Here is a 12661-nt window from a genome sequence, read left to right on the forward strand (position 1 = left end):
AATATCACAGCTTGGGACCAGCTTTTGTTTTTTCCGTGAATCACCTGCACTGATGACAAAATAATAATGGGATGCTTTAAACTGTTGAGAGCTGTTTGCTTGAGTGAAAGTCCAGCATCAAAAGCAGCAACAGTGCGGCGCATCGAGGGCACATTATGGGTACTGTCATGCAACAGGCTGCCTCGATCCTCTGTGGACGTAAAGCCCAGGTCACAACATCACGGGACGGACCTATGATGAAAACTCACTGTCCACGGGGAGCTTAAAGGCATAGTCCAGGTCGGTAAAAAGAAAGAAATCCTCTATAATCGTCATAAATGATATCTACGCAGTGCTCAAAAGCCTCCTGGAGTGCTGGCGCTTTTCATTTGAGGCTTGAAATTACTTGGAACTTGAAAATCCGCCAGCAAGTATAATTCCCTTAAAAACCTAGAAACCCGTCGTTGCGAGCTCTCGGGCGACTTTGCCCGCTGATGCGGTTTGTTTGTGTTTTGGCATGAGGCTGCTGTGTGTCTGCTGGAGACAAAAGGGGGGATAGGGGCCCCATTAGATCCGTGCTTGCAACAAAATGCCCTCTGTTCTCGAAATGAACGTGTGAATACGTTTGTGAGAGAGGAAAACACTTGGGCGAGGCGGGTGGACCACTTGTGTCTATTAATAGTGTCTATAAATAGATCAAAAAAGCGTAACTATCTTTCCCTTCTCACTAATAACCCTCGCCATATGGCGGTGTCACCTATCATATAGATTCCTTTACTAGTCTGGATTGTGTGGAAACGGTGCAGATTTGGCACCACAGAAGAAGAGCAATAGCTTCTGAAATTGCAAATGTGAAAACTTGGAAAATTAGTGGGGTTTACTTCTCATTTTGACTCACACTGCTGCAGATGGCTCTAAAAAATTGTTGTAATATACCTCGACAGACAGATGTGGACATCACGAGCTGACAGGAAAAAATATTTTTGTATTTACTCAAAACTTACAATTGATATGAAAAGGAGAAAAGACAAAAAAATGTTTTTTTTGACAAACATTTCTCGTCGGATACAAACCAAAGAAGCTATGATTACACTTGCACATTAAGGAAATCATTTCATTAGTGCTTTTCTTCACTTACGTTAACTTTGATTCACACTATAAAAGTTACAATTACTGAATGTTGAACAAAAACAGCACCAAAGGAAAAAAGAAATCAAAAGTTTTGTGGTGAAATCATTTGAACACAAGAAGAAGAAGAAAAAGAAGCCTCGCTGCAGGAGACGTGAGAAACACGGGCCATTTGGTTCATGTGATTAGATAACCTCCATTAAAAGAAAGTGTTGCTTTCCGCGCCCAGCGTGCTTGCCACAAACTATATAATTGCCCCACACCCCTCTATGAGAGAGCATCCTCAGGCCAAATAAAGATTCCCACGGACGGACCGGCGTTTGCGTGTTCTGCATCTCCCGCTGCATTTCCATGCGAGTGAAACGCTTGCCTTGTGGGCCGTCATTGCACGGATGCTCATTAGGATGTTAGCTCCCAGTGCAATCGTGTGCAAATGACAGTGAGCCTGACGGACGTGGCCACAAAGACAAAATCAGAGTCAGGGCGACAAAGGAGAGATGGCTTCAGATGTCAGATAACCACCGCTGAGATTTGCAGAGAGTGGCATGAGGAGGACAGCAAGGGAAACAAGGGAGGGGGTGGAGGTTCATCCACGGTCACGCAATCAAAGGAATATTAATATGTCCCTTCTCACAAAAACTACTTTACTCAAAAACTAGCAGTGAACGAGTAGAGAGAGAAATAAACAAAGCCGTCACAAACGTCAAATGTATTTTTTGAGGACGAGCTAACACCAGAGACGACGAGCTAACAGCAGAGATGACGAGCTAACACCAGAGACGACGAGCTAACACCAGAGACGACGAGCTAACAGCAGAGACGACGAGCTAACAGCAGAGACGACGAGCTAACAGCAGAAACGACGAGCTAACAGCAGAGACGACGAGCTAACGCCAGAGACGACAAGCTAACAGCAGAAACGATGAGCTAACAGCAGAGATGACGAGCTAACGCCAGAGACGACAAGCTAACAGCAGAGACGACGAGCTAACGCCAGAGACGACGAGCTAATACCAGAAACGACGAGCTAATACCAGAAATGACGAGCTAACACCAGAAACGACGAGCTAACACCAGAAACGACGAGCTAACAGCAGAGACGACGAGCTAACGCCACCAGAGACGACGAGCTAACACCAGAAACGACGAGCTAACAGCAGAGGTCACGGAGAGTGAGACGTTTATTCGACTAATGCGCTTGCCAGCGGCTCATTTATCTAGCCAGCGGTAAATTTACGGCGTGCCCTCGCTGCCCCATTCATCTAATAGGCCACAGCTCCTGAAAGCTGAAGTAATGAGCCTGCTATGTTGTGCTAATGGTGAGGGGCTGGTAAATTACAAATGCGGGAGGATGACAAACCTCGGTTTTATGCCATTTGACTGATGACGGGCGCCGCTGAACTCGGTGATCTTGCATAGATTTTCTGCAGCGGGGTTTCTTCCCTGTAGATTATTCATGCGGACTGCTGGGAACGCTGGTACAGTAACACTTCCTTTAGGCACACAGCTACGCGGATGATAATGCACAATGTATATTAATGGAGTCATTGCATATTGGTGCAAGTTTCTAATCTAAATTGTTCACCTGTGAGGAGCCGCTGAGGCCGTCAGTGAAGAGCATGTTTATTTATACGATGAATAGATTGTGAACACGCTTGGAAAGCCACCGAAAGAGAGCTAACTTAATCGTTAGAAAGTTGAAACTATTTGATAATAATGCTATGCTGAACATCTCACACTAATGGGTTCATAAGTGGCGCCATATCTCTCGGCGATTGGCTTATAATGTGTCGTAGCGGATCATCTGCAGGTCACATCCGACGACGTTGAATCTAATAATAATCAGAGACCGACGAGCCGGAAATGATACGGCCGATGACAGGTGCCGCGTACTGGAGGCGTTGAACCAACGCTCGGATTCACAGGCGGGCGGTGTTGCAAAAATATAAAAGTTGACGAGACTTTAGCGATGAAGAGAGAAGAGAAGCTCGTTATCCACCAGCTATCCGTCATTAGCTGCAGACCACCATCACAGAATGAGCTCGTTTTTAGAGACATCCACCACGATGTTTGGTCTTTCTGAACTATAAAAGTACCAAAACATGAGTGAGTCTTATTTCTTTCAGCATGTTTGAGTCTAAAAAAGTGAAAATACTATATAATAGTATCATTCTGTCCTGTGGAACAACTTCGGGAATTCAAACTTAATTATCGACAGATGATAAAATGTCAATTTCTTTTTTTTTGGGCGGGTGAGGAGGGGCGGGGGGGGATCTAAAAAAGAAAAGTGGCCGATCCAAAATGAGAAAACTGGATGGCTTTAATTATTTCATTCTAATTTCAAGGAACCATTGTGGCCCGAGAGAGTGGAGGAGCTTTATCTCCTGAGCTCAAACTCTATTGGAGCTTTTCATCCTCCGACTCCCCCTCTCTCGGAAAACAGGGTCTTCAGAAAAGATACGAGTGTAAGGCCTATCTCCTGGCGTGCCTGAGGAGCTCTTTTTCATTTTTTTGTCCTCATTTGACTGTTTGTAGGTCACTCTGTGAGGCTAAATATAAACCCGGAACATAAAACTTGACATTTTGCAAATCATCCAAAATTCAAAATAGCAAGCATGTTTATCCAAAACATTGTGATCATGTGTGGCTCAGTGAACTGTAGGTCATTGCTAGCATGTATATGTGTGTCTATACAACGCACACAGAGCAATCACAGAAAGTTTTCCAACTTTTGAGGATCATAGCTGTTTCGTACGGCCGTATAAAAAAGGTAGAAAGTCTGTGAGAAGGAGCCGTATAACTGCTGTTTATCTAAGGGATGTTTATTAAGCAGGCATGCATTTTTTTCAACAAAAAAAAATTTGAAATAAATAAAAAAGACCTTCAAATTACACACATTCACACATGCAAGCTGCCAAGAGCGACCGCAGGAGTCCACCGTTGGCAGCGGAGCAGCTCCAGAGGAGCAGGAGGAGTTCACAAGCTTTGCTGAGTCGAAGGCTGTGGACATAATGCATTCACTTCAACAGCCTCTTGATTTCCCCCGGCTGAATGGGAGTTATGAAGTTAGAAATCCTCTTCCTCCACCTCAAGGCAAACCAGTCACACTCGGCGGATTAGGACTGAATTTCGGTAGTCTGGTCTTAATCAGCAAAACTCTACTTGGTTGAACACAAATGTAAACGTGTGAGTCGTCTGCATATTGTCATATATCAGGTGTATCAAATGAAGTGATAATTGTTCATGTTTGCACCTGATTTTGAATTAGTTTTTGCATGCAGATCTCTGCATTGACAGTCATGAACATGTGTACATCCTTCACAGTATAGGGATGCTGCTCTGAGCTCAAAGTATTGGAGGTTGACTCCAAGGTCACGTGGAGACCGTGTACGACGAGAAGGAAATGCAAAGAGGCGAGCCACCCGGCCAAGACCGCCCACTACAGCCGGGAAAACAGAAACCAGATAAACCCATTAATGCAACTACGATACAAACATCAGATATTCTCTTTCACACACACACACACAAGCCAGGGAACTATTCAATTGCCCTTTAGGGGACAATTTAACTATATTGACTGGACGTCTCGTCGACCTGCTGGATCAATCTTTTGACCAGTCGGGATTTGAGCTTTCATTCAATAAATCTGCAGTGAAAAACATCCCACGGCACTAAAATTAAAACAATAATTTTGTTCACACTTGGCACACATGAGAATAAACTGCAAAACAAACCAATGAATAGCAGCCAGCAGTTTCACTTAATGATGTTTACAATAAGTGATGGTCAAACAACAATCATCCATCGGTGTCAGTACTGAGGTTGTTTACTTTTAGGGTTCAGAGGAAGGGAAAGCAGCCAGAGTTAGAAACAACCACTTCATTGATCAATAATCAGTATGTGTAAAAAGAAGATACCTTTCGTTGGTCCATCTGCAACTTAAATTAAAACATGTTGATATTTTTAAGTCATTAGAACAGTTGTGCTTTTCGGCCTCGTCATGTTTTCATCACTTTGTACGATCCGCCAACGACCGAGTCCCTCTGCTAATTTAACTAATTTGCTTCTACATTTCTTGAAACGTGATAAATAAAGAAATACAAAGCACATATTACATATTACACATTATGTCCTACAGAGTTCAATGAGCTCATTCACATCCGCTTCGGATAGCGATGATGAAGAAACAAGTTTGTGACAGCTAATGACATGAACTAAAAAAACATTTCCTTGTACGAACATTAATTTAATAACGAGGATGCTCGTTGTCCGATCCGCTGGACGCGCTTCCTGCAGCATCCGATCCGTTCCTGAGAGACCGCGCTCACAACTTCATCTCTTGTTGTCAGAGAACCGAGCTTCGGGGTCTGGATCAGATCGCTTAATGTAGTTTCGAGGGATGATCGATGTTTTTTTACTTTCTCCTTACGCCAATATGAATGCGATTTGAACCAATATCAGAGCTAAGATATTTTTAAAAAAAGTCTAAAATCTGCGTCCTGCTGTGCATTTAGAGATGGAGCTAGCTGAGCGGCATGTCTGACCGCTGAGCCCCGTTAATCCCGATGAATTCTTAATCCTTAATTACAAAAAAACTCCCCAAAGCATTGCTCTGCGCCTCATAACAGAGAGTAGTTGTAGTCCAGAGTCGTTGCTGTTATGGCTATGATTTGGATTGTGATATTGAAGATAAGGTGATAACCGATGTTGTGATATAGTCACACCAGACACCCGGACTTTTAAAAGTCACGTTTAAATATTTTAAATAACCACAATCGGATTATATGAAAATAGAAATGATCCCTGAACCCGATGAGAAAGGTTGAAAGAGCGTACAGCCGTTTAAAAAAAAAAAAAAAAAACTTTCCTGAAGGGCACGACCCGAACACTTAATGTCTCCACATTAGCGCCGTCGGTACAGATCCGAGTGGGACGCCAATAGTAGCGAAGGCAACGGCTCCATGGGGGCGTTCACCTGCACGTCCAGCACACGGCAGTTTGTCGGCCTCCGTTTCGGGAGCTAATCCCCGGATTAGTGCCTGGAAAAGTTCATTCTGCCCTGGGAGACCCAGGGTGCACTGAGCCCTTCCTAACAGGGATTGTGTAACTGCTGGGAACTTTTGATTTTGTTTTGTTCATAGGAGCAGGAGGATTACACCCTCGGAGACCCACCTGACCCGCCGCCCTGTTCTTGGCTGTCCCCCGTTGAACCCGTGCATTGGGCTGCACCTCTGCACCTCCCGGCCAGATGGGGAACAAAAGCAGTGATTCTACGTCTCGCTCAGACAACGACAGCGGGATCGTGACCTCTTGCATGTCAACCCGTTCTGTAGCAGCAGCTGTAGATCCTTATGGGTTAATCGTCAAGGTCTTGCATGTTCTTAATCTCTTTATCTATTACGGATTACACATATAGGCTATTCTGCAGCGCCGTAGAGCGTCAGGAGTCGATAGCCGTGTCTGTGGTCAGCTCAAATACAAATAATATGTCCTGTACATGTCCGGCCTCACTTCACGGACAAGCTTCACGAAGCTCGCCAGAGAACAAAAGGTACGTTCATATTTCCTTCATTTAAGAAATGAGAGCGTTCAACGCAGTTGCCAAATTTAGCCATCAAATCAGCCGTGAAATCGTTGAATAATCATTAGTGGAAGAAGAAAAAAGGAGATCTTTGTTTATTTGAAAGAACAGCGCACAGCAATTTGGGCACAAAAACCGTAATTCAATTTTGCGAGCCGCTCTTCCGGCAGAAGCAAAGCTTTGAACACTTAATAAATTCTTCCGAAGGCTAAATTGCACACTTGTTTCATCTGGCAATGAGATTACTCGAATGGTATATTCGGGAAATCTGTGGCGAGAAAGACAATAATGAGGCGGTAATCTTATTTCTCCACAGCAGCGTCCATTGTTCTCTTTAAAAAAAGAAAAAGAAGAAGAAGGGGTGGAGGGGGGGTCTCTGTTTAGTCTGGTCTCATCCGTCTTTCCATTGAGGAATAAAAAAAATAAAGAATTTTGCAGCGCCGAGGATAAATGAGAACAACAGTTCTGCAGCACTCCAATGCATCAAACGCAGATAGGAGGAGAGCGCCATTGTGTGCCGCTTTTTTTTTTGGACAATCACCAGACGGCAGCGCCGAGCAGCACCGCTCTCCCTAAAAGAAACTTCTTGAAAAGAACTTCCTCCGAATAAGCCCTACTTAACTTCGCCTCCTGCTTTGGTCGACTCCAGTCGTCTTTAAAAGCAACTTTCCTTCGCGTTGGGACTAAAACATATCAATTACCAACCCCATCCGAGCCGTTTTCCCTGTGACCATGGCCCCTGTAAATGAGTCGTCAGCGTTGGGCCAGCAGGGGTTAATCTCCCTTTTTTTTGAAGATTACGCTTCACTTTCCAGCGGCCCGGGCCCAGACACTCGCCACTCTCTTCTAATCCAACCGCTGCAGACTTTTGATAGCTCCCACTGCGAGTCCTTATTACAGTTACTGATTAAAACTGAGAGACAGAGAAAGAACGAGGAGGGAGGGAGGGAGCAGATAGGAAATTAGAGTGACAGCGGAGAAGGAAGGGCAAGTGAGAGAATTAAAAAACTGCTCCTATTTCAGTCGCAGCTGACTTTGATTACCTCCGAATGTGATGCTTGAGGTTGAATGCGGTTACTCGATACGCTGCTGGAGCTCAGGTCCAACTAATATGTTTAAAATCTGCTCTAAAAAAGAGAAAACCGGACCCAAGACAGAAAAGTGTCACCAGAAAGCTTAAAAATCACATCTACGTTTTTTTTTTGGATCTTCAAAGCACCAAATATCTAGATGAGGAGGGTCAAACCCATTTTAGTGAAGGAGCCACATGCTGCCCATTTTGATCCCAAGTGGGCCGGACCAGTAAAATCACAGCATAATAACGACAATATTTCTCTACTTTTGAGTCATTGGTGAAGGTTTTCAGATGATAAACTCTATTTAAAGGTCTTTAACAATAAGCTAGAAACATACAAAAATCAGCCCCTCTGTGTATCCACCAGCTGTGCTAGTTTTATTTATTTTTTAAACATTTTTTCTTCTTCCTTCTGTCATTTTAACAGTTATCCAGCGGGCAGGACTGGACCCCCAAGCGGGCCGGATTCGGCCCACGGGCCGTATGTTTGACACCCCTGATCAAGATGCTGTATAGCAAGAGATGTCTGCATAATTTTGACTTTTACAGCTGTAAAAAAACAACAATCTTGCTTAATGACGTCGCTCACAATGGAGGGGAGTCTTATCTGGCATTAGCTGTTTACACTCCATCATCGTTTGTGAGGCGCCCATTGTGCCGTCAGCCCTCCTCCTCTCCTCTGATACTGTATAATCTCTGGGATAAAAATCTACACATGGCCGTGCTCGTCCTCCAATCCAAAAAATGTAAAAAAAATAAAAAAAAATGAAATAAAAAAACTTGACATGAATAATTCACAACCATCTGCCGTGGCTCAGTGGTGCGAATAAGACTCTGAAAAAAGTGAGGAGGTGCGACTCTTGTGTTTATTTTAAAAAACCCAACTCCTGGCAGCGGCCCCCGCCCCATGCACCTCAACAGCGAGAGAGAGAGAGAGAGAGAGAGAGGGAGAGAGAGAGAGAGAGAGAGAGAGAGAGAGGACGGCCGCTCTCCCTCCTCTCCCCGCAATGCCGACCCAAAAAAACAACAACAACCTGGGAGTTAAGGTAATGCGCTTCCTCTCGCCCACACACCCTAACTGCTCTTTTAGTAACTGCGCGACAGCAAAATGAGTAAAATGTGGATTCTTGTTCTCATTCTGCAAGAAAGAACATGGCCGACATCCCCCCACAGGCTTCCCTACGCGGCGCTCGCAGCCAGCATCGTCGTGAATAAGACAGGATGAAGAGCTTGGGATCCCTCCAGGAAGTTAAAATGCCAAGTAGAGACCGGTAAACAATACTCAACGCTGCTAAACCCAGCGTGAGCCTTCGTCTCTGCTCTGACTGTACCGGCCTCAGAGGGGGTTTTAACAAGCTGCACGGGGCCTCCTGCAGCAGGCAGGCGGCCCCCGGCCTCTTGTTTGTGTTGCAGGCAGGGGAGACGCGCTGCGTGACGATGTATTGACGTAGGATCCCCCCCCCCGCCTTCCCTCCACCACCTCCTAGCCAGGACCTGCCACCGATTACTGCCGCTGGAGAGCGGAGGGGAGGGTCTCGTCGGGATGAGAGAGCTTGTCTGTGTGTGTGTTCTCGCTCCGGCTCCAAGGCCGTAAACCTAGCTTCAAAATGCCAAGTAGCATGTCAACATGCCAGCCTTTTTTTTCGCCACCCAAGCTCAAGGCAGACAAAAAGGGCCTTCAGTGCTGTAAAAAGAAAAAAAAAAAAAAAAAAATGGCGGTTTTTCAGAACGGGAAATGATGATCTGTCATACATGGAAACGGGCTGAGCGACACTGACACAGACAGCAGGACGACCAGCGGGGAAATGAAGCGCTAACAGTCGGGTGAAATCCAGGAGCGAGAGGCGGGGCCAGCAGGACTTCACCTCGCCGGTTTTTGTTGTTGTTTATTGTAAATTTGGTCATTATGAGTCATAAGAAATTGTTTTTTGGGATTGTGTTTGTCCATCAGCTGGTATATTGTGAATGCATTTTTAAAAAAAAGGCTCCATTCCTTATTGAAATATGAGATGAGATTAAAACTGTAGATTTAGGTAGGAACCTTTTCTTTTTTATAAGTTTCAAAAGTAAATTATTAGCTGCAAGAGCACAAACATTTTCCAAGTTGTTTTAGAAAAACTTTAAAAAGACTGAGCATGGAAATGATCTGAGTAGGAGGAAAATAATAAAAAAAATAAACTTTTTTTTTTAAAAAAGGAAATGATGTCCAACTCCATGGTTCCTCTCACATAACACGATGAGAATAATAAGAAGGGAAAAAGAAATCCCACATATCTTTGCCCTGTGCCAGAGTTCACGGCTCTTCGGATGGCCTGAAACATCCATTCTGACGCACACGGCTCTGGCCGGGACAACAACGCGTCTCCGCTCGCAGTAAAAAAGAGAAAAGGAGCCGATGCCAACAGCTCACATTGTGCCACACAGGAGCAGCAGCGCCACAGCGATCGCTCAAAGGCTGTGACATCACGAAGCTGCGTACGGCTTCGACAGCCAATCGGGCCTTTTGTCCGCTTTTGTCTGCAGTTGAGAAAGAGGAAGAGCCAGATCTGCACCACGGCTGTGATTTAAGGAAAAAAGAAGGCCTCATTGGTCAAGGTCAAGCACAGGGAATCCATTTTTTGGCCACGCAAAGAGAGACCTCCAGTGAAATATAAACCTTGACCAGTAAAACATACCGAAGGACGGCTGGTGAGTGGACGAGGACGAGCAGAGGCCTGGCTGCTGACCATGAAAGCATATTTCTCCACGCTGGTCAACTAGTGAGACACATTGGACTCATTGTCGTGTCAGAAAATGATTGCAAAACCAAAGAGCAACAATGTAAAATGAACATGAAAAAGGGGACGGAGATAACACAAATTTGCAACACAAATAAACAGCGCTTGATACAAAATGACAATAATGGATTTGTGCCTTTTCAAGGTAAAATAGGATTTCATTAAAAATGACATTTAACAGAGTTACAGCTTGATTCCTGTTTTACTTCATCAATTTGTTTTCTTGGGTGAGCATGAGGGCAAAAAAAAAAGCGTTCTCCGACAAACACGTGCCATCTCTGAGACGCCGCTGTGTAATTGCGATATAAAAAACAACAATGCAACACGCTGTGCGTGAGCGAGGGAGTCGTCAACTCTACAAATCACTCAAAAGGAAACTGAAGGGCCCTTGTAGAAAAACGCTAAATCAAAAAACCGTGGGTCTCCGTTTGTTCTCCAAGGTGTAATCAAACCATTAACAACTTCATTAAAGTTGAGAACAATGCAGCGGTGCCGCTCAGGTTTAATACGGAAAAATGTAAAAAGATGTCTCGGCTTTGGCAAATGGCTACAACACGAGTCGACTCCCTCCATTTCTGCCGTCACTCGACCATAAACAGGTTAAATGTTTTCAAGTCATACTGTGGACCAAAAGCTTAATTAGTCGATAGTAACTTGAGTCATCAGAGAAAAGAAACGTCATCTTACAAATGCATGAAACAAGACTTCTGGTTCTCAAAAGAAACATACACACTCCGATCGAAAGGATAATCTGAAATAAAACAACACAAAAGAACGCACGCTTGCACTTGTTAAGCCAATTCTTAATTCCTGTCACCAAACTTTATTCCTGTTCCAACCGCAGAAGGCTTTTCCACGTCGAAGCCACCAAAGAGAAGCGCCTCTAATACAATACTTCTCGAATCTTTTTCCACATCTTACCTGAGCGACTGTGAGAGCTCATCGTTGCTGTTGCCAGGCAGACTTGACAGCGAAGAGGAGAAGAGGAGGAGGAGGAGGAGGAGGAGCGGTGTCAGTGCACCTCCGTGGAGGCAGCAGTACTGACCACCATGTGTTTTCCCGGCCAAGCCGGTGGTGCCAGCCAGGTGGAGGCGCCTGGCCGAGCAGGGACAGAGAGCGGTTGTTTCTCAAGGCTTCATCGCGCCGGAGCCACAGGTGGAGACCTCAGCGGTGTGTCGAGGCAGGAATCCTTCCAGTTATGCTCTGAGAGGTGGATGCATAAAAAAAAGTGCTTCAATAAGCATGGGGATTTCCACATAGAAGCTCGCACACCAATTTAAAACAAACATATTCTAAATCGGGGGCTTGTGTCCCGTCGACCTTTTTTTTTTTATTCCTCGACGCAGTTATTGAGCCAGAAGCTGCAGTGTGTTTACCGGCGGTCAGGTGAGGTGCTCTTACGGGGCCAGAGGAGAACGACGACCTGTAGGTCACTAACCTTTCAGAAGAAACGGACGTCCCCTTGTGCTTGTGATCAGTTTGCCTCCATCAGTGGCTCTCAACACATGCATGACATAGCCCTTAAACAGGCCGTGTGTCCCCCCGCAATGACGTCCAGGACGTTGTGCCATATATGTCACTTGCTGTGTGAAGTGTGAAGGGTTTTATATGCATGGTCAGCGGTGAGCTGCAGTGCGGCGGCCAAAGTGGGAACGCCAGCCGCAGAGAAGTCACAGCCAACAACAACAACAACTGAAAAAAAAATTGAATTGCAGTGAAAATCGTTGGAAATGGAATTTAAACTCTTCGTCGTGAAAGAAAACGTTTGATGCTGGAGACCGAGTGGAAGTGCCTGCTGAAAACCCACCACAAATACTCTAACTCTGTTGTGAAGAGTTAAAAAGTAAAGAAGAAGTGATGTAACACAGCTCTCGGCTTCCTCCGAGTGAGCTTTTTTGTATTTGTATTAAATAAATATGGTTCCACTTGGACCATCTGGATCCACTGAAATAATAGCGTGTTGACATAATCGTAACGTTAACAGCGAGTTGCCGTCAGCGCTGTCACCGCACCGCCGGGGCGAAGCCTTCCAATGTGTTGCACCAGTGAAATGAAAACGCTTCAGACGCACAATAATGTTCCTGAGAAACGGCCTCATGCTGCACAGCCATTAACACAATT

General features: G+C 45.0%; 1 protein-coding gene across 3 annotated transcripts in view; it reads right to left on the minus strand.

The window, feature by feature from the left end:
- hdac4 (histone deacetylase 4) overlaps positions 1-11672 on the minus strand; it is an 89821-nt gene extending 78149 nt beyond the window's left edge. For all 3 annotated transcript variants that reach the window (XM_068572292.1, XM_068572291.1, XM_068572290.1), the window contains exon 1: positions 11462-11672. In XM_068572292.1, the coding sequence (XP_068428393.1) occupies positions 11462-11483 (22 nt within the window). In that variant the 5' untranslated portion in view covers positions 11484-11672. The remainder of the gene's footprint in view (positions 1-11461) is intronic.
- Between the last annotated feature and the right edge of the window lie 989 nt (positions 11673-12661).

Source organism: Clinocottus analis, unplaced genomic scaffold, assembly GCF_023055335.1.
Source record: "Clinocottus analis isolate CAN_PGR_092001 unplaced genomic scaffold, fCliAna1.0.p SCAF_12, whole genome shotgun sequence".
Classification (NCBI taxonomy): Eukaryota; Metazoa; Chordata; class Actinopteri; order Perciformes; family Cottidae; genus Clinocottus; species Clinocottus analis.